At 50.6% G+C, this 25,351-nt stretch overlaps 1 protein-coding gene across 8 annotated transcripts in view; it reads left to right on the top strand.

The window, feature by feature from the left end:
• The window catches only part of SH3PXD2B (SH3 and PX domains 2B), a 75,512-nt gene that overhangs the window by 27,162 nt on the left and 22,999 nt on the right, over window positions 1-25,351 (top strand). For all 8 annotated transcript variants that reach the window (XM_040573924.1, XM_040573930.1, XM_040573925.1 and 5 more), the window contains 3 exons: window positions 6,439-6,514; window positions 17,787-17,863; window positions 20,759-20,850. In XM_040573924.1, coding sequence (XP_040429858.1) covers window positions 6,439-6,514; window positions 17,787-17,863; window positions 20,759-20,850 — 245 coding nt within the window. The remainder of the gene's footprint in view (window positions 1-6,438; window positions 6,515-17,786; window positions 17,864-20,758; window positions 20,851-25,351) is intronic.

Here is a 25,351-nt window from a genome sequence, read left to right as displayed (position 1 = left end):
AAATAAAGGCTTTTAGGGGTTAGATGCTTGGGTCCAGCCGTTGCTTTGTTGGGAATACCCGGTGACGGTGCAGTGCCCAGTCTGCTGGCTCTCACTTGCTCTAGCTGATGTGTGTCAAGCAAGCGCTGGCAAGGTTTCTGCTCAGAGAACCAGCGTGTGCTCTGGCTGGAAACATCTCCGGTTCTGGACAACAGAAGCATTTTGCCCGGTTGCTCTTGGAGACCTCACGTTGCGCTTGGTTCCCTGAACCCACGTGGAGGACAGGAACAGGAGGGCCAGGGAGGTGCGGGGCTGGCGGTCGCTGCTTTTGGGGGGCTGCCCGGGGCAGGACGTGGCCGGGGGTGCTTCCTGCCCCGTGCCCGCTTCCCTTTCCATGCGAGGGAGCTATTCACAGACACTGACATCTCTCTGTCTAACGTTTCCTGTGATTTCATAGGAAATTTCTCTTGCCGTGGCAGCTGCTGCCAATTTGTGTAGCCCTTTTCTCTGACCTCAGTTAATTCTTTTTTGTCTATTGCTGAGCCACGCTTAAAGTTTTCCATCAGGTTTTCACAATCTGGCCTCTGTGATGCCATTTCCTAGTGCTGAGCAGGTCAGGATCACCCTGCCCAGTAACATGTCAAATGCGCTTCAATTCATCCCTTGCATCAGAAAAGCAGGGACTGGGGGGAAGCTGTGGTCATCAGGGAACGTTGCTTGGTTGTGCTGTCTGTCACCTTTAATTTCTGTCTTTTGAACACCCAACTCGCGCTGAATGGTCAAAGTGAGCTGGGTGCTCCAGGGCAGGTGGCTTTGAATGGTCAAAGTGGTGGTGCAGCAACAGCAGAGCAGTGAGTCCTTCCCCAGGCTCGGCATCACCAACGCCTGGGGTCTGAGCTTGCTCCACGTTGGTCCTTCTGTCTCCTGGGCTGCTGTGCTTCCGCCTCCTGTTTCTTCCCAGGCAGTCCGTGGAGATGACGGGAAGGTGCCTCTCAGAGCACAGCAAGGAGACTAAACAGCAGCTGCCCGTGAGCCGCTGCCAGATGTTGCTCTCTTTGCAGACTGTCTGCTTGGCAGATGTTCCCCGAGCAAGCTGGCTCTGGGGTGCCAGGGTGCTTTGATCTGCAGGAGAGCGTTTGCAAAGGCTTTGGTTCACGTCTCCGAATGGCCCTGTGGGTGCTGCTGTGAAAACAGGCAGTGTCTGGACCTGCTTCCCTTTCCCGCTGCCTTTCGAGATGAGTGGGACACGTCTAGAGGAGATTTTGGCTGAGGGAGTCAAGGAGGTCAGAGTGAGGGGTGCGTGTGAATGTCCCTGGCTGGAGCTGGCCTCCATGGGAACAGTGGGGCACGCAGGATGTTCGTCCGCCTGCTGCCTTCCCCTCTCCCTAGGGACAGGGACCGAGGGGAATTTTGGAGTGTGGGGTGAGAGCGGGTTTGGCTCAGGCCCATCTTTTCCCCATGGGAAGCGGCTGCCTCCTCTCAGTGGGAGGCTGTCGCTTTCACAAAGAGCCTCCTGTGACTCTGCTGCCCACGCCGAACCGGATTGTGAAGCCTTTTGTTTTGTTGAATTCTTTTTTCTTTTTTTTTTTTCCCCTTTGGGTGGTGTCAAAAGCTGACTTCTGGGCTCAGGGTAATAATGGCAGTGCCCGGTGCAGGCATGGATTAGGTCAGCTCTTGCTTGTGAGACCGAAGCAGAGAAATACGGCTTTACTCCGAACCCCCGTCACGTAGCCAAAGCAAATCCTGCCAAGAAGAGAAGAGGGAACTTCCCTCTCCCTGCAACTGCGGCTCAGCGCAGCCCATGCATCATGTCCTGGTGTTGTGCAAGAGTGGAAGAGTTTGCTCTCCTTGCCTGGGTGTTTCATCACCACCATCCCCTGCTGGTGTATCTGGCTGTTCGGTGACATGCAGCATCCCCTTGGTGAGCTGGCAAAGACTGGCTTTCTCTTCTGCAGTCCCAGGGTGACCCACACAAGTCGCAACACTTGGAAGCAGAAATCCTAAGCTTCCCAGCTGGCCACAGCAGCTTGACAAGAGCAATCCCACAGTCCCCCCCAGTTGCAGAGCACTTGCAGCAAGAGTCAACCTGTGCCCCTTCCACTTCATTGCTGTCGGGGAATGCATTTCGCTATCACGTTTTTCTTTCCACCACACCAGATTTAAATGAAAAATAATATCTTTTTTCCCCACCAGAATATGAAGGTGAGAAACTTTTCCACTCCGTAGTGGAAAAGAAGCAAAGCGATGATGTGCCTTATTAGCTACTGGCGCTTGGTTTAATTTTTTGCAGAGACTTCTCTGGGTTTGGCTGGGGCCAGAAAACGATAGGGCATGCTGGCAGCTCTGCTCCTCCAGCAGCCATCCATCCCTGCGGCGTTATGCTGTCTGCATTAGCAGCTCTTATTTGGGCAAAGCCCTTCCTGAATGCTCTGCTTCCTGGGAATACTGCTGAGTGCATGCATTCTCCCTCCCCTAGGATCCCTGGCAGCCCGCAGCACCGATAATTGATTCAATTAGGATGTTATCTTATGAGTTTCCTGTTAACGAAGAAGCTGCCTGCCAGTGTGTTAGCTGTTGATACAAAGCTGCTAGCGAAGGGCTCGCTCTCCCCGGGTGCCCAGACGGCGTTATCGCCTGTCCTGCTGATGGACAGCCACAGGCCGACAGGGGAACGCAGAGCTCCTCGGTTCATGCCACGAGTGCTGACCCCACTGTCTTCTCCAGGTTAATAAGGAAAACAGCAAATTGATAAGATAAGGTAAATTGGTGGTGGAGATATATATAATGGGATAACCACGGCTCTGTGCCCTGTCCTGATGTGCTGCCAGGAGGAGCCCTGCTGCAGGTTGGTGCTCCGCTGGGACCTCCGTGCCATGGTCCTGGTGCAGGGAGGCAGGGCACGGGTGGGTGTGAGCACCGTCCAGCCCAGCGATTTCTGCAAATGAATCGGTGAAAAGTGCCTGCAATGCTTCGAGTTCCTGCCTAACAAAAAGACACCAAAATGCATCTACTGCATCTACTTCTTTTTTTAAGGTTCTGCCTTCAGTACTTTTAAATAATCTTGGAGGGGGAGAAACAATAGGGTTATTGTTTTTTTTTTTTTCCCACCCTGGCTGACTGCATTGCTGAGAGCAAGACTGGCTCTTAGCCTCTGTGCTGCCCCACGCTCCGCATGGATAGCTGCGCTCCAAAGGGCTCTGCGTCTGTCTGCTGCTTGTCTGCCTGTTTTTCACCCCCCTCCCCTGGATCTTGGATGGCTGGGCGAGTTTTCCCTTCTGGGAATGTGATGTGATCGGTCTCGTTCGGAGCTTGGATGGAAACCCTGGCTGCTGACATGATTTGTGGGAGTCTCCCTGTGCTCGCTGCCTTTGTTCCAAAATTCCTTGCCTGCTGGGGAGCGCGTTTCCCTGCCGAGGCTGAGCAGGAAGGTGCTCTGCGAAGAAACGTGCCTGGCTTCTCGCTGGTGTGCCTCGGTTTCTACAGACCGTCTTCTGGTGTCTGTTTGTGCATCTGTCCCCCAGGGCGTGTGGTGTTGTCGGGCGTTTGCCCATTTTCTATACTTTTTCCAGGGTTCTGGGGCAAGAGCGGTGCAACAATCTGTGCTCTAGTCTCTGTCCTGCAAAATCAGCTGGGACAGGTTGGGCCAGAAAAGGGTCCAGGGAACCTCAAAATGCCGAGACTTGGCAGCTGGGTTCCTCCGGCTCTCCAGTGGCACCTCCCAGCCCCGAAGCTGAGTTTTTTCCACTGCTGTTACATTCTTCTCCTCGCTGCAGCTTTACGTTGTGGTGCCGCAGTGGAAGACCTTCCAGCCCGTGACTGGCAGGCTGGTTTCTGCAGACGTGGGCTGTTGTATCTTGCTAACACAGACTGCCTGCCGTGCTCGGAGCCAGCTCTGGGGCTGTTTTCTTTGGAGTGGGTTTCTAGCTGTTCCTCAACCACTGGCTTATGTCTAGCAAACCTGATGAAGTGGCGTGTGCTGCTGCCTTCTCTGGAGCTGTGTGGTGTGGCAGCCGGGCTGGGTGGGATGCAGGGGACTGAGCCCTCTGCCTTTCTCCTTCAAGGGACGGGGGAGCAGGGCAGCTGCAGCAGGAGAGCCCCGGGGTTCCTCCTGCTCTGCTGAGCTGCGGCCATGAGAGGCACTTTGGTCAAGAAACAGCAGGCAACGGGGAGCTTCTGGGCTGAAGTTCTGGCCTGGTTTGGTGGGATCACACGGCTGGGAGCAGCTCTGGCCAGGGGCACCGTCCAGGCACGTGCGCATTGGAGAAACCACAGCCTGCTCCGCCTGTGCCTTGGAGGCTCTTGGTGCTCCAGGAATGAGAGATGCTCAGCTCGTGCTCAAAGACGAGAGGAGGGGAAAGCTTCCAGGGACTCAAATATTGCGCTGCTTAACAGCAATCAGATGTGCGGCGTTTGTGACTTGTTTTGTTTTGCTCGTCCCTCGCCTGTCACAAGCCCTAACGAGCTCTTCCAAACAGGAAGAGTCGGGGTTAGAGGCGGCCAGGCTCCGCCGCTCCCCGCCGTGGCACAGCGTGGGTGTTGTGCAGGGTAGCTGTTGGGCCATCCTTCGTTCTTGTGGGTTGAGGGAAGAACGGGAGGGTTTTACGTGCCCCGGGAGCCTGGTGAAGCCGTGCTACCTTGGCCGTGCTCGCTTGTGGCTGCCGGTAACGTCAGAGCCATCCCTGGCTACTGCTGAGTCTGCGCTCGTTTTCTCGGTTGCACACACTCTAAAATTTGTAGTGGAAAGAAGCTGTAAGCACGGTCTGCTTGGGCTTATTGTCATCCTGGTTTGGAGATGGCTTGTTTTCATTTCGAAGGGAATATTTGAGAGATTCTTTTGGTTTTCCTGTTGTGTTTGGGAGTGTTGGGGGAGGTTTATATATATATTTTTTAATCGCAAAGTAGGAAAAATGCCTTCTTCCTTCTGCCCCCCTCTCCACGAAGTCTCAAGAATTTTATCCTGGTGCATTTAAGATCCAAGGGAAAAAAAGGCAAGTATTTGATGTGCCAGAGCAGAGGTGCTCTATGGACAAAAATGGGGCTTAGCTTCACCATCACACTTGAAACAAGCTCATGCCTCGCAGAGGAGGAACCCACAGCCTTCAGCTAGGGGCAGATGGCTCCTGTAAATGTGGGAAAATAGGTGCCAAACAAGATCCATGAAAACCCAGGTGCTGGGACCCTGCAGCTCTCGATGGGCTCCGTGTGATGAGTGGGTTTCTGATGTTTTGTGGCTGAGCAGCTGGCACAGGGGAGCACGGTATGTTTGTCTGGCTGCACGGTGTTGCCTCCCGTGGGGCTGCTGCAGGATGGGTGTCTCTGTCTCTCCAGTTGCGTAGTTTCCTCTCTGCACGAAATGCTTTAAATATTAATTGTGCGAGAGGAAAATGACTGTATAGGCTTTGTAGGAGGGTGTGCTTAGGGCAATTCCTGGGCAGATTGTCTCCATTGCTTCCATAGGCGCTTAATTATTTATGCGGAGTGCAATAGCTCCGACAGAAGAGGGTGTAAAGCCCGCTTCAAACACCTGGGGGACCAGGGAGCTCTTCAAGTGATGGGAGACAGAGCTCAGACCCATACCCTAGGGGAAAGAAGGGAGAGTTTGCATCTCCATCCCCTTCCTTCCGAAGGAGGGAGTAGCTGAGCTGGAGGATGGGTGGATGAACATTTCCCCTCTTCTGCTCTGTTAAGTGCGAAGTCCAATCCAAGTAGTGTTTTCCAGCAAGGCCGAATGTGGGAAATGCTAAGGATATGGATCCTGCTAGGGGCTTGGTCTTAAGCTACGTAAGGGGTATACATGCCCTGAAGCACCAGTACAGACACCCAGTGGACACCGACAAGAGTGAGAGTTGTCTATCACCTCTCTTAGCTGACCGAATTTACCGAGCGCAGTCTCCGTGCAGTTGCATCAATCAGGAAATTATTCGTTCAGTGCTGAAGTTCTCAAACATTTATCCGTCACAGCTTTTGTAGCACAAAGCGTTCCCCAAAGTTGACGCATAACTTTATGGTCTTGCCTGCAAGCATGAGGCTGTGCTCTGAGTCCAAGTCAGTTGTAGTCCAGGAGCTGTGTCAGTGCTGTGCTATGCTTGAGCTAATATATTCCTTGAGCTTAAAATACGCCTTTTTGTGAGGAGCTTCTGAGCTCTAGTGACTGAGGTCCATCAGGATGACACTTAGTTGCAGAAATGCAGGTGATGTTAACCACCCATGCTGAGCAAAATGATAGTGGTGAGCAGCATCAGTGGTAAGAAATGACTTGAAACGCTGGTAAGATCTTGTGTTTCTGGCACTTCTTTAGATCCTTGGTGTTGTGGTCACCGTACCCTGACTGATCATGCTGTGTACAATGTCTCAGGACACTGCTAGTTTGGAAAACAGGCTTTGCCTCCTGGGGAGTGTGGCTTTGTGTTGTGGGCATATTGCTGACTCTAATCACCTTTCTTGCATTTCCTTTTCTAGATGCAAATGCTGGACAAGTTTCCGATGGAAGGAGGGCAGAAAGACCCCAAGCAAAGGATCATCCCCTTCCTGCCAGGTAGGAGAGTGGGCTCCAGTAAAACCATGCTGGCTTTGTCATGGCAGTGAGCTTTGTCCCAGTACACGTGACAATATACACATGCTTCAGCTTTTACCTCCTGAGCCATCTGAGCAAGTTCTTCAGACAGCGCTGTGCCCATTAAAACATCTATGTGTGTTAGCAGGGCACCCCGTGAGTGTTAAGCCCCTTCCCTCTCCCTCCAGAAAGCATTAACGAGTGACTTCAGCCAGCAGTCCCACTTGCACCACTTTTGCCAGGAGCAACCCCACAGCAGCCTGCTTATTTTTGGGAAAGACACGGCCAGCATGACGCAGAGCTGAGGATGGTGTGAGGCTCCCCAGGAAATGCTCATATGCTGTTTTTCCTGTCCCATGTAATTCAAAGGGCCGTCCAGAGAGAAAGAAGTAACGATTGAATTCCATATGTTAAATCAAGCTGACTGACAGCCTTGGCTTCCTCCTGTGATGTTTGGGACTGGCTGCTCAAAGACAGGATTTCTGTGGCATGGCGCATGTACCACCGGTCCAACGTGCAGTGGAGGATTTGTGTGCCCAAGTACCAGATGCAGTGGCCCATTTCAGACTTTGTGGTGGAGAGGATTGCTTGTGGCTGCCCTCTGAGGCTGATGTTACAGGGGGAAAAAAGAGCCCTAATGTGGCATGCAAAAATACCCAGACTGAGGGGACCCTGGGAGTCTTTCATGCACCCATAGCTAATGTGTTTGACCACAAAGTTGTCTTTACCCCCACCCACAAGTAGCTAACGGGCGTATTTAGAAATGTCATGGTACCATAATCACTTCCAGTGACTGTCAGGCCTATTTAATGTAGCCCTTTGTGCTGTGTTCTGCCTCCTGGCTTTTCTAGACACATAAAGACATTCAGTGGGGTTTAGTTTTCTCTGACTGGCTTGAAGAAAATCATTTACACCCCCTTCTGAGAGTAAGAGAATCTTGTCTGGATTTCTCACCGAGGGATTTCTGCTTCTGGCTTGTTCCTTGTGTTGTAACATCAGCAAAAACAAAGTACACCTGACATTAATGCCGAGGAAAAGCCTTTGCTGCACAACCACTCCTGCCAGCAAAGACTGGGGAGAAAAAAAAAGGAAGCCAAATTGGCAAAGGGCATAACTTGGAAAAATTGGACTTACAGTTTGGCTGCGCTGCACTTGCAAAGAATTCCCACCAAAATGCCGCTATTTTTGGAAGGTAGCATCAGGCTCAGGAAGCCTGGTTGGAGCCCTGCTTCTCACAGCAGACTCATCGATATTTGTTTGTTCTTCTTTGTGTTGAAATAGTTTCCTTTCGCTAAGCAGCATGTCACTGGGATTTCCATTGGAGGAAAAAAGGGAGCTGAAGTTCCCAGAAAGTAAAGCCTGTATCTTGTGTAATAAAGCAGTTCGGGGTAGTGAGGATGACCGTCCTCTACAGGAACTTGTGCATTTGTGTGTTTCTTCTGTAGAGGTGTGTTGTGGTTTAGCCCGGCTGGCAGTCAAACACCACACAGCCGTTCGCTCACCCTCCCCCCTCCCTCTCCGGGATGGGGGAGAGAAACAGGAAAGTGAAGTCTGTGAGTTGAGATAAAGACAGTTTATTAAGACAGGGAAAAGAATAATAACAATAATAATAATAATAATAGTATTAATAGTAATAATGTGTACGAAATAAGTGATGCACAATGCAATTGCTCACCACCCGTTGACCGATGCCCAGCCTATCCCCGAGCAGCCGGCCCCCCCCTCCACCCCGGCTAGCCACCCCTATGTATTGTTCAGCATGACGTCAGATGGTATGGAATACCCCTTTGGCCAGTTTGGGTCAGCTGTCCTGGGTCTGTCCCCTCCCAGCTCTTGCTGCATCCCTAGCCTGCTCGCTAGCAGGACAGAGAGAGGCTGAAAAGTCCTTGGCTTGGTGTAAGCACTGCTCTACAACAATTAAAACATCAGCATGTTATCAGCGCTCTTCTCATTCTAATCCAAAACATAGCACCCTGCCAGCTACTAGGAGGAAAATTAACTCTGTCCTAACTGAAACCAGGACAAGGTGTTTGCCCTTTTGCTGTGGTTCCCTTTTTACAACAGGATTAAATAATACAGGTTTTAGAGATAGTCACATGATGTGGAAAACTGCTAGACCATGCTAGATGCAGAAGGTTTTCTTGAATTATTTTTTTCACTTCTGCAATGGCTTAGAGTAGCTGAGAAGAGAGACCATTGATGTACAACAGTTGGCCTCTTTGGGTTTATTTACCACTTGCACTTTCAGGTGCCAGCAAGGGGTAAGGGCTGGCTGTGGTGAGAAGATAGCGGCATGGAATGGTGGCCTACCTCTAAGCAGGAGATCGTCACTAGATAGGAAATCTCCTATCTCTCTATCCCCATGGGACACTTTCAGAAGCGCTCTTGCTTCAGGGAAGTTGTGTTACTAAGTGGGGAGATGGTGGCTTTCCCACGAGCCGTACCTCCTCAGTGAGATGGCTTGCAAGCTTCTGCTTCTGAAAGAGGACTTCACTTGGGTGTAAGGGAAAGCTTTATTTTCTGGCTGTGCTGGGGGATGTGCTAAGGAGGATGGTTCCTTTCTGCAGCAGTTCTCGGCCTTCCCAGTTTGGGGTGGCGGTGGATTTTGTACCATGCAGCTGAACCCAGACTTCATCTATCTCAGCCTAGGGGTGCCATCTGAGTGAGCTCAGCACACACGGGCCTGGGTCACTCTCCCTGCAAAATGTGGCTCTAGTATGTATGCTCAGACTCGCTAGGTTTTTGGTTATGTTCAGCTTCTGTGAGTACTGCAGTTTTCTCCCGATCCCATTTTAATCCACGTTTTTAGCATCTGAATTTCATTACCGGTGGAGATTTGGCTCCAGTGATGTACTAAAAGCATGCCGCTGTCTGGGAAGATGGTTGCAGAGTAACGTTAGACATTGTGACCACTGAAATTCTCCAAAGTGTCTCTTGTGACCCTGTGCCTCACACAGCTCTGGCTTTCTTGGCAAAGCCCTAAACCTCCCAAACTTAGGGTCACCACCACGACCTGAGAAGGTATCATCTGGGTTTGTTTGTCAGGCTGGTTTCCTGGAATGGGAAGAAAGCTCCATGATTACTCCATCATTACAACATCCAGCCCAGAGGAACTCCGTTTGCGTTGTGTCACTTTTTGTTATTGCTGTTTGTTTTGAGGACTTGCTTCTTGGAAATTTCTAGAGATTTTGGGAGTTTTGAAGTAGATCTGTGTATCAGAAAGTGCTCTCACAAGTGAAAGTCCTTCAGCCCACTCAGTCATAAAGCTGGGTTCTCCAAAGGGGAGTGGAGCAGTTGCCCTTGAGGGGTTTAGGGCCAGGGCTGTCCCTTCCCAGGTATAAGCCCCAACCTCATCTGTAGCACAGCTCGGTGGGGTCAGATTTGGCCTGGCGGGATGCTGCAGCTCCAGCACTGTGCCTGGAAAGCCTCTGCTGCTGTATAGGGGAATGTGAAGTGGACTCTTGGCTACTTTTGCTGGCTTTGAGCCGCTGGCACAGCCTGCCCAGCTTCATGTGGTGTTGAGGATGGCCCTTTGAAACAGCTCTGGCTGCACCAGCCTGTGCATGGGATCAGCTGTGGTCCCTGGAGCAGTGTCAGGAGCAGCTGGTGGGAGAGAAGATCCCAGGGGACGGCGCGCTGGGCAGGGCAGGGCAGGCACGACAGTTCCGTCCTCGCTGCAGGAATTCCCATTAAGGGTTACACATATGCTGGCTGGGAGAGATGATGGTATGGAGACCCCAGGAAAGAATGAACTAAGAAAACAAATGAGCTCAGTTGGGCCAGTTGTGTAAGGGCTGTGCCAGATCTTTCAGGAAACAGCTTTTATAAAGAGAGCGGAGCCTTCCAAACGCTGTACAGCCCAAGTGGCCTGGAGCTGATCCTGGCCAGCCTGCTTCGCTGGAAACGTGAACCTCAGCAAGGAGGGGTTGCCTGAGGCTGAGCTAACTGGCTGTAAAATTGCTTTTTAGGAAGCTTTAGCTACAGACAATAGCAAACTCCCAAGAAGGGAGGGGAGGAAAGAGGATTTGGTGGGATCAGTTTAAAAAGCAGAATGATGCCTCCTTTCTACTCCCTTCCCAGCCCACTAACCTGCTTGGCACAGGTATCAGTGCTGTCTGCATCCCTTAGGGCTTTTCTCCCAGGACAACCGTGGGGATGCTGATAGCTCCCACAAAGGCCTCGTAAAGGAGGTGGAAGACAACTCGTCCCTTGTCCAGCTGTGGTACCTGACTTTCCCCACTCCCACTGCATCTGCATCAGAGCTGGAGGTGTGCAGAGGTCCTAGTTACTATTTTCTGCTTAGCAAGATGTGCCTCTCTGCCATAGCAATGTTGTGTGGACAGTCCCAGGCTCCTTTGCAGCCCATAATGTGCACGGTTGCCTTTTCTGTAGGGTTTCAATGAATCCTGCTGATATGCAAGCAGAGCCCTATGTAGAGGTAATTGCTCTGCTTCTGACCTTTGAGCTGCCTTTAAACAAATCTATCTCATGTTTTTCTCCATTATGTGGCCCAGCAGACCCTAGGAACAGTGGCCTTGTGAATGTTTTGCTCCAGGGAACTCTTGCGTTTCTCAGTTAGCTCCTGTATGGATGGCTTGCAGTAGGGCTTTTGGGAAGATTTTGGGGGTTTCTTTCCATGTGCTTCCACTCTTACTCATGAAGAAAAGCTGCTGAGTCTGATAGGATAACCAGAATTCGCAAGGATTTACTAAGCTGGGGAGCTGCTTTTCCTCCTCCTTTTATTTTTTCAACCTTTTCTCTTTTCAGAAATGTTTTATTTTTGTTTCTGGTAGTAAGGAAGTCAAGATAGTGAGGTCTGCTGCTGAGCTTGGTGGGGACAAAAAAGCAGCTTCTCTTGCATCATCAGCCTGGCCCAGTGGTGCGCTGAGGAGCCTCACTGTTTTAGCCCAGACCAAAATCCTTCTTTTGTATCATAGGTGACCAGCAGCACCCATAGGAGTCTCAAGGGCTCCCCCCCCTCTTTTCTTCCATGGAGGTTTCATCTCTTCAGATCTATTCCTCTGGCCTTCACACCCAATACCTGGGAGGTTTCTTGCCCCATCTCTTGTGCTCTGTAGTTCTCTCAGATTATTGGCAAACTAACAGAACTAACTGTGCTCTTCCCAGCATGATCTCAGCCTGTGAGCTTGATAGAGGCACTGTTGAGCTCACCTTCGTTTCACAGACGCGCAGGACTTCATGCTCAGGATATTCCCATGACGGCCACGGAGGTGCTTTGCTGGTCCCCCTCCTTTTCTCCAGGCTATGTGCTCAGCACACAACTTTGCCAAACAGATGCTAAGTGCAGGGCTCCTGGAAGTGCTGTCTCCCACGTCTGCTTCCCTGTCCTAGGAATAGCCCACGTAGCTAGCTGGCTTTTCCATGGGCTGGGACTAATTATGTGTACATTTGGGGCTGCCTTTTTTTTTTTTTTTAAAGTCAGTTTGGAACCCGTGCCAGGCAAAATCTGGATGTGATTTGAAAGGTGCAGAGAAGTAAATTCTTTCCGAGGCAGTGGGGTGGGGGAAGTGGGGGGAGTCCTTCAGGGTAAAGCGAGAGGCACAGACGTTTTTCCAGGCTGGAAATCTCTGGCTTCACTCGCAGCTGTGATCAGCAGGGTGATGTGTTTAAGGTTCTCTGCCCCTCCAGCTTGCTTGAGACCCAGTAACAGCCTTTGGATCAAGAGCCTCAACTATTTTTGATGGAGAAGCCCCTGCATTGTTTTCTTCTGCTTGCTCTTGTCAGCTCTGCCTGGAGAATCCCCATGGGAGGGGATAATTTGCACAGCCCTCTTTCCCTACCTGTTTGTTTGGAGAGATTAACTCCTCCTGTGGCCTGCCTGCTCTATTTCATCCTGCTGGAGACCTACGGTCCTTATCAGCGCTTTCCTCACGCTGTTCTCTGACACGTTGCAGTCCCTGATGGATCCCTGAGGCAGCGGGGGCTGTGCTGCTCCGTGTTGCTTCGCACCCCCCTCCCGAGCTGCTGCGGCACCTTTTGCTCTCAGACAATCAGATAAAGCACAGCAGCTTTGATCAGCCACAAAGAGGAGTTTCTTCCAGGCCTGGGAGCGGAGAAACTTTCTGGCCCCAGGGGGTTTTCATGGGTACAGTGTGTCTTCAGTGAAGTTTCTCTGGCCGGACCATGCAGCTCCTCTGCTTGGGGTCAGAGCTCGTGCCCTGAGCAGGGGTGGTGGGTGGCAGCATCCCCTGCTCCCGTCCAGCTGGGTACAGGGCAGCCCAGCCATGTTATTTCTGCTGTCAAACCCCTGAGCCCAGTGGTGCACAACTTAAACTCAGAAGGGCAGCCTCTGCTCCAGCAAGTTCACTGCTGGATGGGGGGTAAAAGGCAACAGGCTGTCCCATGTGTCCTGGCTGAACTGTGTTGGTTGTAGCTCTGTTGCGGGGGGATTTTGTGGGAGAAATGAGTGCAGGGATTGTGGAAAAGAAAGGCTTGAAGGAGAGGTTTGGAGAAAACCATGCCAGTGGTACAACCGTGTTTCCAGGAGAAGTCTCCCTAGGTTGAGGCACAGCGTGGGACAAAGAATGGAGGTGCTTGCTGCAGAGTTTGTTAATTTGATGGTGGTGTGAGACAAGCAAAAGTGCTTGTCTGGCCGCAGTGATGGAGGGAGAGGAATGTCCCTGTGGAAAAGGGGAAGAAAAGAGGAGTGCCTCTGTGGTGGTGGGACGTAGAGCTTTGTAACCAGGGAGCATCACATCCCAGCAGGCTGTGAGCTGTATGCATTGGCTGATGGAGTCTCAAAGCAGTACCAACTCTCTGCTGTGGCTTTCCAGGCTTCCCCGCCAGCAGGGCAAAGAACAATTACGGCTCCCTCCTGTCAGTGCAGAGCTCAGGGCAGTGAAAGAGAGGAAATGGAAGCACTGACACAAAGGGAGCCCCGGAGCTGGTCAGATCATATCAGCAGGTCAAAAGGGAAGGGAGAGGAGGTCAGGCAGGGCAAAGGGAAGGGGCAGGGTGAGTGCCCGCAGCGTGTATCCAGGCTGCTTGCAAGGTCTCTGGTTGTTCCTGAGCTGGGGAGACAGGATGCTTGCTGCTGACTCGAGGTCCTTCAGATGTGGCCAGATGTTGGCTTTGTGGTGGGTTGGGGTTTTTTGTTAAGTTTCCCCCCCTTCTTTGTGCCTCTCTGAGCGCCCTTGGTGCTGGGCGCCCCTAGCATTGAACCACCCATCCAGGTGGCTTGGTTGTAAGAACAAACCAAGGTCAATGAGGAGATAAAACGAGTAAACAAATGCTCAAGTCAGCAGGGGAGCCAGAGACATGGCTTTTGCTGCTGTGTTGCTCTTGAATTTGTCCTGCCTTTGGGTAAGTGGAAGCCCCAGTGGGTTGGAAGCCACCTCTGAGGAGCACAGCTGGCGCTGGCAGCAGCACAGGTGCCAGGGGCTGGGGAGGAGCAGCGGGGTGAGAACTGGCATCGATTGCCCGTGGGATTCCTCCCCTCTGGTGAATCCTCTGCCAAGGGCTGCCCCTTGTGTCCTGCCCCTTTCCTGGGCTGTTCATGGGGACAACGGACAACTGGGGGACTTCTCCTGGATTCTCCTGGACATTGCAGCAGAAGTGCCTCACTTGTCCCAGCTGCTTCTGTGTTGTGTATAAAACACCTGGCGCTTTCTCGAAAGCTCTGCATTTGGCATTTGACTTCAATGTCCTATTGGTATAAATATTTATGGTGTCTTACTTTTTTCTAAATGAAACTTATCCTTGCTGCTCCAGAACAATCCTACAATAATAAACGAGTCTGCATTGCTTAATTCTCCCCTGCAGCTGCAACCAGCCAATAAGTGTGCAAAAAGTGACATCAGGGGTAGACAGGGAGCATCCTCCCACTGCTGCACTGAAGACCAGCAAAGAGAGACTTCATTTGCTCTGATTTAGAAGGAGTTGTTAATATTTCAGATCTCTCTTTACAGTTGAAGGAAATAAAACTGAAAAAGGATGGGTTGTGCTGCTCAGAATTCTCCAGTCAAAACACCGATGGAGAATAATAATACTGCCAGGCTGTGCTCAAAGACACATGCTTACAAGACGCCTAACTTCTGCTGTGAAACAAATATATATCGAGCAAGGCAGGTGTGATGCTTTAGTGAGATTACAGTTATAGTAAGGTAATGTAGCGCATCATAAATGTATTCACCGAAATAGTGTTGTATATTAATCTGGAGAAAGAATGCTTCCTAAATTGTACATAGAGTGCCTTCTGTCCTCCTCAGAGGCACCGCTCTTTTCCTGTAGGTACTACCAGGTTTTCAGATCCAGATGAAGCAGACAGTGTGCCCCAGAGGCTGGGTGCTTCTCACTGCACAGGGAGACTTGTCAGGGCAGCCGCTCTATTGCAGTGCCTTCTCTCTTGGTTTCTTTTTCCAAAATCAACCTACTTGACACATTCCCAGGAAATAAAAGTTCAGTCCGCTCACAGCTCTGTGTGTGTAAAGGACGGTGTATTTTACTGCACCTCCTTGTGCAGTGACTTCTCTTGTGCTAACAGGGAGACTCATTGCTCTGTTTGTGCATGCAAAACATTATATGTAGGAATATATGAAAAACTAATCATTTCTAAGTGCTTGAGTTACACCATGATTGAGAAGGTGGTGAAGTGGAGCCTGCAGTGCCAGTGACCTTACCAGCTGATGGAAACCTACACTAGTCAGCAAGACGTGCTAAACTGCCTGCCTTTGGGTTTTTCGGTTCTTGCTCCTTATGCTGAAGCTGAGGGCAGGAGCTACAGCAAGGAGGGATGCAGATATAAGATGAATAATGTCAGATGTTTCTCTTGCATTATATGGTCTTCAGCCCCGTGAAAAGCCCCAGAGACAGCACTGCTATTCCCATTTTGGAGGTATGGTCTAAGGGAAGGGAGCACAAGAAAATGTTGTCTCGTTGGCCCAGGAGGGAAGGAAGCAGTTTCCTGCTCTCTCCTGCCTTTCAAATCAAGGATGTAGATAGCAGTATTTGGCAGCACTGGAAGGTCTATAATTATGTTAATTAGGCATTTTGATGGAACAACAGCTTTCTGTTAGAAAATAAACTTCATTGTTGAAAAATACTAGATCTAGAGCAAATCAAGAGATGAGCTGGATTTCCTGCTGTTTTTTGTGCTCTGTGCCTGGGCTAATTTAAGATCACTTCAGTTGTTGTGAAGCATTTATTCACTGTAACTATATTCTTTTTATTATTATTCACTTGCATCTGTTTGTTAAACATTTAAATATTCCCACACCCAGAGTTTGCTCCTTTAGACATTTATAATGTGCCCATCCATCAGGGATTTCATGTTGGCAGATGTAAAAACTAAACAGCTATTCCTTACGATTGGCAACAAAGCTATCCCGATCCATTCATCTTTTAAAAATCATTCAAATAGAAATCTACACGGCAAATACACCACGACTGCTAATGAGAAAACTGTTAATCATTTGTTTGTCTGATGGAAAATAATTGCTATAGGCAAGGTAGGGAGCTCGGACCTGGTTGTCGCTCTCTTTCCCTCCCAGCCTTTCCAGACAAATTCTGCGTTCCCAGGCTATTCACCCTTCTGAAAGACAGATTGAATAGAGGGGCATTTTTTTTTTCACTGTATCACAAAGGCTGCCAGACTTGGCTGAGACGGACTGCAGGAAGGAATGCGTTTCAGAGGAGAGCATTTCCCACCATGACTGTCTCGGTCCCTCACTGTCAGTGGGACATAAAGGAGAAGCAATCCTTCTGGTATGAGCCTGTCTGACTCTTTGCATTTCACTTGAGGGCAAGCATAGCTCTAGTACTGAGTGTGATTCCTGTGTGCTCCCTCTGACAGTCCAGTTTTGAAGGCATTCTGCATTAACTGAGCCTAATGAGAGATTTGGCTCCTCCATAAAGTTCTGTTTCATGCTCCTTGTAGGCTGAAATTTGGTCATTTCAGTTCATCTCTGCTTAAAAAATATCTTGGCAGGCTGCACGAGTCAGTCATGCTCCAGATCCTGGACCAGTCAGGGAGCAGTGGAGGGTTTTAAAGCTGCGGTAGGTATGTGGCCGTTTTAACACAGCCTGCTCACGGGTAACGTGGTAGCATCCAGCCTTTACTTCCAGCGCTGCCATGGCTCCTGTGAAGTCTTGCTGGAGTGGCTGAAAGTGGCCATGGTGCGGCCAAGAGCTTAGTGACTCTTCAGAGTGCTTTCAGTTTTCTGGTGCTGCTTGTAATGAGTGTGTATTGGTGTTTGGCTTCTGGGTTGCCCAGTGGTGACCTCCTTGATAAGTGAAGGGATTGCACGGACAGACACATTAGTTACTTGCTGCAGGTTTGGTGGTGGGATTAGAAACCCAGGTAGGGACAAAAAGAGACAAGACTTTCCTACAGTATAGGAAATGTTGGAAGGAACTCAAGGGAACTTTATCACCCCCTTCCAAAGCACATTTTTTTCTGGTTATTTTATTGCAAAGTAGTGCCAGTGTATGTTCGTAGTATTTTGGAAGTTTGAAATCCTACCGCATACAGGTCCTTTTGATCACTGAGTCTCTGTATATATGTTTTGCTGTCTGCTAATGGCTTTTGTCTCATTAAATGCCAGAGAAGCAGTTCTCTGTGAAAGCAGCTTGAAGCATTTAGGACTCATTAGACTTCAAAGGAAATAGGTCTGTACCACAAGCAAGAGGGGAGGAAGCGGAGTGGCAAGAGGATCCCATTAATGGAGAACAAAAATAAACCCCAGACAGGAAGGAAAATCCTATAGGTCTGACTCAAAGCTGCAGTCCCGACATTGTGGCTTCGAGGACCGATTCGACACCGGAGCTGCAGAGGGAGAACCCCCCTGGCCTGGCTGCTGCCCGTGCTGGAGCTGAGTTCAGAGCCTGTAGCCTGCAGCAGAGGTCATGTTTGCATTGCCTGTAGCAGGGACGTCTGCTTCTCTGGCCAGTGCTGGCATTTCTGGTGGACTTGTACACCCACGCCACGTTGCAGACAGGCAGTAAGGTATGGGACACGTGCTTTGATAGGGCTGCTCCTCCGTCATTGCCACACTGGTGAGGGGAGATGGGGATGCACTTTGATGGTAGTTGTTTCCTCTTCTCTCTGCCTAAATATGCTTGCCACTTTAAATATGCTTTGTTCTAATATTTAATGCACAGGAGGGAATGTGCTTTAGGTACGGTGCTTTTGGTGAGAATAGGATGCACAGGGAAGAGGTCCCGACAGAGTGATTCAAAAGAGCGTCCCTGAGCATTGCATTGACCTGCTCCTCTCTCTTCATCTCTCCTGTTTCAGGGAAGATCCTCTTCCGCCGCAGTCACATCCGTGATGTTGCAGTCAAGCGCCTGATACCCATCGATGAATACTGCAAGGTAAGGGAAGGTTGCTAGTGTCGAAGATGAAGCCACCTTGAACAGTCTCAGTTCTGTTCTGGTAGCATATAATGGCGCCCCAGTGCTGGTAGAATGGGGAGTGTGAGCTGTCCCTCACCACCAAACCTTTTTGGTGATGAAAACCTACCACTGATTCTCCCACCCGTCGATCGTGTCATCACAGAGGCAAGGTACAGTAGACTGGGACCTTTCACCAGGAATGCTGAAACAATTTCATCCATACTCTTCAAGAATACAAGACTGTGCTAAAGTGTAAAGAAAGTTATGATGTCAGGGCAGACATTTTTGTTGTTGTTGCTGAGTTTTTTGTTAGTATTTTGTTTTTCCCCATTAAAAAAAATGTAAATTCCCCATTTACACAAAATACACCACGTCTCATCATGTCAAAGAATTACATTTGCAGCAGCCATGAAATGGTCTGGAGGCAGGACTGGTACTACTGGAATCCATTATACATGCAGTTGGAAACATATACACAGACTGCAAAATCTGGTGGAGAAAACGGGGAAACAGTGAGTTTTTTGTTATGTTCCTTAGGTGCAGGAGGTGTAGCAGTGACCGTGGCCTGGGACTTTGCATGGCAGGAGGGACTGTGGGTGTGTGGCCTCAGCCAGACCTAGGGAAGGGTTGTTGTGGCTGCAGGAACAAATACAAGGGTAAAGATAAATTAGTGAACGCGTCTTGACAGCTCTGCAGTGGGGCTGTGGGTGAAAACTGTGGAGGGCCAGGACAGCAGATGACAGCCAAGTGATGGAGATGTGGTGCAGGGTGTACTTAGACCTGTGAGCTCCAAATGGAGCAGCACCAGGGAAGCTGACGGTGCAAATAACTTGGCTCCAGCCAGCAGTGATCAGCCCCTTGTCTTCCGAGTCACTAAAATGTGCCAGCTCCACACAGACACAGACAGCCATAAATTTAATTTTTGAGAAGAAAACGTCCCTAAATGATGAGATGCTGCAGCTGTCTGTTTCAGAATGATGCCACTAATGGCATAAAATATAATGAATCCATTTGACTTAACAACTGGAACATAATGGCTGATGGTATATGACCCACTTAGAGAGCTGCTGTCTCCTCCCCCCGTTAATGCATTTCCAAGTAATAACACGCGCACTGGGCCTGGCCTTCCCGATGCTGCTGCTTAGCTGAAAAGCTGCTGCTGAGCTCCAAGGTGGGTGTGGGACTGAAGAGCTGCGGAGACGTGGGATGAGCAAGGAGTCAGTGAGAGCAGAGACATCTCCTCCAGGGCACGTAGCGCTGCAGGGCTGAGACGTGGGGTCCCATCCTGCTCTCCCTGCTGTTATCATCAGAGGTGGACGTTGTGTGTGCTCAGAGTGTGGTGGCGCAGAGCAGAAATAAAAAATCTCCCCCAGCCTGCTGAATGAGAATTGAGGGTTAAGCAAGCCTGTTGTGATCAGGTTCCTGCAGAAAACTGCATAGGAATGTTCCTGCTTGCTTGCCATCCCCTGGTGGAGTAAAGGAGGTGTCTTCGTTCTCTGGGAGAGCCCTGGAAAGGTGGGTGAGATTTGGGCTGGAAGCAGGTGAGGGGAGCTATAAAGGAGGGGTCCACTGCTTTCAGAAAGCAACAGAGGTCAGAAGTTTGTTACCATTTTTTCCAGTTTATTCTCTGTACTCTGCGCTTGTTGGTGTTTCCCCTGAAGTGGGCTCTGCCTTCATTGTATATAGGGGCTTTTGAGAAGCTGTTAGTGGGGTGTGGATGGAGGAGTTGCAATGCTGCAACATTCAAGCCCAACAGGACTGGGTGAACCTCTAAAAAAAAAAATCCCTGCTAGAGAATAATCCATTCTCACACCCTGGAAAATGGCTTTTGATGCAATAAGGTGGGTTTGTCCAATAAATGACCACAGTGACTTAATGTGGTTCTAACACCATGGTCTGAAGCCGTGTGCAGACAGCCCTTGCCAGTTCACTCCTTTGGACGTCAGAGCCAGAGGTGGGACAGACATCACGCTATTCATGTCCCTGTTTTTGTGTTCGTGGCCACAACTGCTGTAGTCCACGGCCAGCTGGGCTTCAGGGTGGCCTGCTTGACTCAGCCACAGCTGCACCAACTGAGTCAGCGCTGGTTGGGCTTCCTGCAAGACGTCCTGAAAAATGAGCCGCAGGTCTTGCCTTCTGTGCTCCCAGCGCAAGATGTTTTCTGTGACCGTTCCCTGCTATCAGAGGACGTGTATCCCTTCTCCAGGCTGCAGAAGGGAAGTTGTGCAAATCATGGGATGCTTGGTGTTGGGGAGTGCTACCCGTGTGGGGATGGCATCCATGCAAAGCCTGGTCTTTGGATAGCCCTTCCCTGCACACAAAATCCACAGAGTGAGTGCTTTTCTCTCTCCTGTGTCTCTCACATGATCTTGTTTGCAGCAGGGCTGTGATTAGTGGTCTGACTGTCTGCTGTGCTGGCAGGGAATGACCGTGTGCTGAATGGCTGGAAGGGCTTTTGGGGCCCAGCAATTAGGTCAGTATGGAGCCACATCTGATCTTGTGGTAACCCCAGGGCTTTGCAGATGTGGCTTTGTCTCTGATACAGAAAGGAGTGGAGATTCAGATTGCCCGCACTCCTTTCATGAGACTGCTGTGACAGCAAATGGAGGGTGGGGGAATTATATAGAAAATTGGTCAAACATCTGCTCCATGTTGGGAAGCAGGGCTGCAGCATTGCTCCCTGACTTCAGATCTTCAGTTGCATGTCAGTTTTACTTTTTGCAGTTGCCATCACCCACGGCCCTATTCCTTCAAGCAAGCAGGGACCAACATGGTGCTCTGCAATGCCATAACCTGGTCTCCTGTTCTCTGATGCTCCTTGCTCAGTCTTGATGGCAGTGCTTCATATCACCCATGTCTCTGTTTCACCTGCAGGCCCTGATCCAGCTGCCTCCCTACATCTCGCAGTGTGAGGAGGTTCTGCAGTTCTTTGAGACCCGACCCGACGACCTGACTCCCCCCAAAGAGTAAGTTGGGTGGGTGGCTGCTGCCACTGGGGTGGTGTTGAAACACACTGCCTCCAACTTGCCAGCATCCAAGTATTTGACAGGCTTTGATGGTTACCCCAGGAGTCACAGATCTGGAATTTGGATGGTTTCTTGGAGAGGGAATGGGGGCTGCACAGCTTCACGTGGATACCTCCACCCCCTCGGTTAAGTCCTGGTGTGGCCTTTTCCACCAGGGAAGTGGATGTACTTCTCTGGGACTCCATCAAGTGCTCATTTCCCCCCAAGCCAGCCAGACACAGTGCCACTTTCTGTTCAATGAAATGCTCATTTCAGAAACATGGTCAGGCTGAAAAGCCTCATTTCATACGGCAGCAACCAGGCTGGGACTGCGTGTCCTCTGCCTCGTTTGAAGGCTCTTTCCCGTAGTAATGTCTGTGAGCCCCATCCTTAACCACTCCTGACTTTTTCCATGCAAAACAGGGAATGTTTGCAAGGAATCTCGCGTGCCTTACGCAACTCTGTGTGGTTATAAGTCTTGTGACTGTGAGCTACTTTGGCCAGGAGCCACCCATCTCTTACTAATCACAAGCAGCATAAGTCTGAGCAGCCGCCTCCATCTCCTGCTATGCAGCTCGCTCTTTATGCTGCATGTGACACTATGTGCAGCTCTACCAAAGGTTGAGCAACGGAGGAGGCTTGATTAATTGTGCAAGGAAAGGCAATAAATTGATTTGACATCATTCTCTATTGGAAGGGTGCGGAGGTAGATACGGGATTTTGTTTTTCTCCTCTGAGCAGGAGCACAGAGTCTTGCAGGTCTCCAGCTAGGTGTTATGCTTGTGTGGATTCTGTCTTCTCCATGGGTTTTACATTTTATTTGTTTGTTCACTTTAATTCCCCCTTCCCCCATCCCTGCTTTCCTCCTTTGGCTTCTGTTTCTAGTACTTGGCCTGTCATCATTCCTTCTGCAGCTCACAGTCACTTGATGAGATTGGTCTGAGGGCCCCGCAGCCCATTAACTAATTGCGTGCTGTCAGCTGCTGCTCTCATCCATCCTGCCCTGCTATTGCTCACCACTTAATCTGCCAACCTGGTGGTCGTCCCTCAGCAAAGCTGGCAGTTCAGGGGCAAGCAAGAGACGGAAGAACAAGACGAGCTTGCAAAGACACTGAGTGAGGGTTTATCATGGGGGTTAACAGCCCCTGAGGCTGTTTCAGGGCACGGGGAGCTGTCTGTGTGTGTCTGAGCCCTGCATGAGAAGACGATGAGCTGCTCTGCAAAGAGAGTCACCTACTGGAGCTGGCTCTAGCTGGGGCACCAGCACACATAGGAAATTGAAGGGCAGCTTCAGTCTTGCACCCACTCTTCCAGCCTTTCCTTTTGCCTCACAGACTGAGCCAGATGCTGGCCTGAAATCAGGTGTGGTGGGGCTGTGGCCAGGGCAAGGAGCACACTCAGGAGTGGAGACCTTCAGGTGCTGAGCATCAGCTCAAAGTGGTGCAGCTGTCTGCACTCAGCTATGTTTGCTGCTCCTGGCTACCTGGCCAAGCAGCAGTCAGTGCTATGTCCTGCTCATCATCTCCCTGCTTTGTGTCCCACAGAACTAACCAGAGGTAAAGTGTGGGGCACCAGCCCGAAATATAATCCAAAGCATGTGCTTATGTCACAAGATCCAACCTTGGATACATCCTGCGGTGTCCTGCAGGACAGCTCTTGGGTGCAAAATTGCACTCGGTGCAAAACTGCTGTGTGTTTGACTTTTGGAGTGCTGGCAGATGAGTGGGTGAGGCACCACTGAATCTGGTGGTGGGCTGCGCTGCCTCCCCCTGCCTGCTGCTCTCCTGAGAGGAGAGTTTGCAGCACATAGAAGGACTTAGCGGGTGACTCTTGTCCATTCGCCTCCAGCAGCAAAATGCTACAGCATCTCAAGGACGTCTCTGTTGTGTTTCATATCCCCGCCTGAATTCCGAAGGGGTATTTATTAGCTACAATTCAAAATGCTAATTAATAAAAGTCCTTGACTCTCTCCTCTGGAGAGATTGGTGGGAGCCCTTTCCCGAGCCCTGAGCGTTGGCACGCGGCCAGCCTACCACTAACGATATGAGAGCTGTGATAGACGGCTGGGCTGGATCAGACGTGATGGCGTGTTTGGGGTTTGGCCGGATGTCATCATTCATAAGGCAGATAAATACTTTTCTCCGGGAACTTGAAAGGGAGCCAGGCCATGAGCGGAGTATTTAAAAAAAAAAAAAAAAGCAAACATTTTTTATGCTGGGTGGCTGGAAGGTGGGAATGAGGGAGGAAAAAAGGACTGGTCAGCATGCTCTGTGCCAAGCCAAGCAGCCGCTCTCATGGCACCATGGCCAGGAGCCTTCCTGCTCCCTGTCCCCTGTCATTTGTCTTCCCTGGCTGATGCCCCAGGGCTTGTCCTGGGTCACAGCACGGAGCAGGGGCTGTTGGTGATAGGGACGTGCCCTTGGGTGCTCTGGATGTGCCCTCTGCTTTCCTTTTCCTGGGTTACGCAGAGAGGATCCACCCATCTCGCAGTGCGCTGGGATGTGCAGCCACTTTCAAGAGCTGCAGCTGACTGCAGACTGTAGAGCTCTGTTTGACTGCAAAGGGTGAATTTAGTCCTTGGATCTGGCAGCGTTTGGGAATGGAAAGAGGAGGCAGGACAGCCCATGCATCTATCCCTGGGTGCCTCCCGTTTCTGTTTTCCCCAGTGCTGGAGCTCTTCCTGGACTGATCCAGGCTTTGTGCTTTCCTGCAGTGAAAGTTCCCTTTGGTGTCTGTTCGATGCTGTTGGGAGCACCAACAGAAACAAATCTTAGTCTCTCACTCACTCTACAACCCCCCAGCCCTGCTGCTGACATGTTCAAAGAAAGAATGAGGAGAAGGGGACTGAATGGAGAGGGAAAGAGACAAATGCATCCTTTTTCCCCCATTGCTTCCAGTTGGGCAGTGGATCAGAGCCCAAAGCAGAGCTGAGACAAGGAGTCTCCAGCAGCTGGGGGGTGGAAGAAGGAGGTGAAGCCCTCGCTCCATCCCCTCCGCACACACATGCCAACTTTCCAGCATCCTCTTGCCCACAGGGACCACTTCAAACAGGGGAGCGGATTGAGGCTGTGGTGTTTCCACTGGCAGAGATGCCTGGTGGCTTTTGTGACGTGGATCCCTGTCCAGCAGTCTGTGGACGGGATAATTCAATCCCTTCCACCTCAGAGAGCTGCCCAGTGGTGGGTAGGAGTGGGCTTGTAATCTGGATGGATTGATTAAATTTGGGAAGAAGTGGGTCTGCAGGGATGGAATGGAGGTGGGGGAACAGAAGTAGTTATGGAAAGAGAAATCATCCAGAAACTTAGCTGTTGGTGGGGCTGTGGGGGTTTTTCTCCTGGTGTTGGATGAAAGCCTTTTGAAAACTGTAGTTTCAAAGGAGAGGAATCATCAAATTCCTGCTCACCACATATCTCAGCAGGTCTGACCAGCAGCAGGATGCCTGGCTGTTGAGGTGGGAAGTTGCCATGTCTACTCCCTCACCCCTCAACCACCCGTTTTCAGTTTAAAGCAGTCATTTAACCACAGCACAGAGCTGCTGGAATAAGGCTGGGGAAGTCTGAGCTGCTGGGCACAAAGCCACTGCTGAGTCAAGGCATTTAGCTGCTCGCGCTCCTCGCCAGCTGAATTTCTGCTCTGCCACGTGCAGGAGCCCAGGTTAACTCTGTAGTGAAGCAAGGTCCTGAGGCGTCCTTTAGTAATTGTCGGTGCTGTGCAGGTGAGGAGCACTGGGGAAGAAGCCATCATCTGCTGCCCAAGGGCTGAGGAGCTACACAGGAGGTAACCTCATCATGAGAGGCATCTTTCATTAAAGGCTGCTTTCTTTTTTGTAGCTGGGCATCCTGTCTTGTCTTGAAAGACAATAGAAGTTGTTTTGAACCTTTCAGCGTACAAAGCCGATTCCTTTTTATTTGCCCTCCAGTGGGAGCATGGGCACCTGTAGAGCAAATTTATTGTCTGTTACTGTGCTTGAAAGATGTCCTCATGCACTCTGCATTCACAGTTTGAAAGCTACTGGCTTCAGGAGATATCAATGTTGTCTCTAAAATATGTAAATTCCTCTTGTCCTTCTTTCAGACAGTTTTTCCCTTAGGTTCTAGGTGTGCCCAAGCGCAGTGAGTCTCCTGGAAAGGGAGGACAGGGCTGTATGTCCGACACATGCCCCTTGGCAGCCCCCACAGCATGCCGAGACTTAGTGCAGGGTTGGTGTGGGGACCAGTATCAGCACCCCACTCTTTAAAGGCCTTTTAGTAGGGGATCATGACCTCTGCACAAACAGATGGCAGTGGAGGTAGAGTCTGTGTCTCACCATGGGGCTGCCCTTGTGCCGGTCCTGCCTTTGGAGACCCCCAGCTGTGAGTTTTGCTGGGGAGCTTCAGCTTCTGCTCCCCCGTGCTTGCTGAGGCTGCTCGGCTTTCCCAGCCCCTACCACCCCAATGCGTGCACTGGGAGCAGAGCCCTGCGC

This window comes from Cygnus olor, chromosome 14, assembly GCF_009769625.2.
Source record: "Cygnus olor isolate bCygOlo1 chromosome 14, bCygOlo1.pri.v2, whole genome shotgun sequence".
Lineage (NCBI taxonomy): Eukaryota > Metazoa > Chordata > Aves > Anseriformes > Anatidae > Cygnus > Cygnus olor.
The sequence above is the reverse complement of the archived record's forward strand: the minus strand, read 5'-3'. Positions and strand labels throughout refer to the sequence as shown.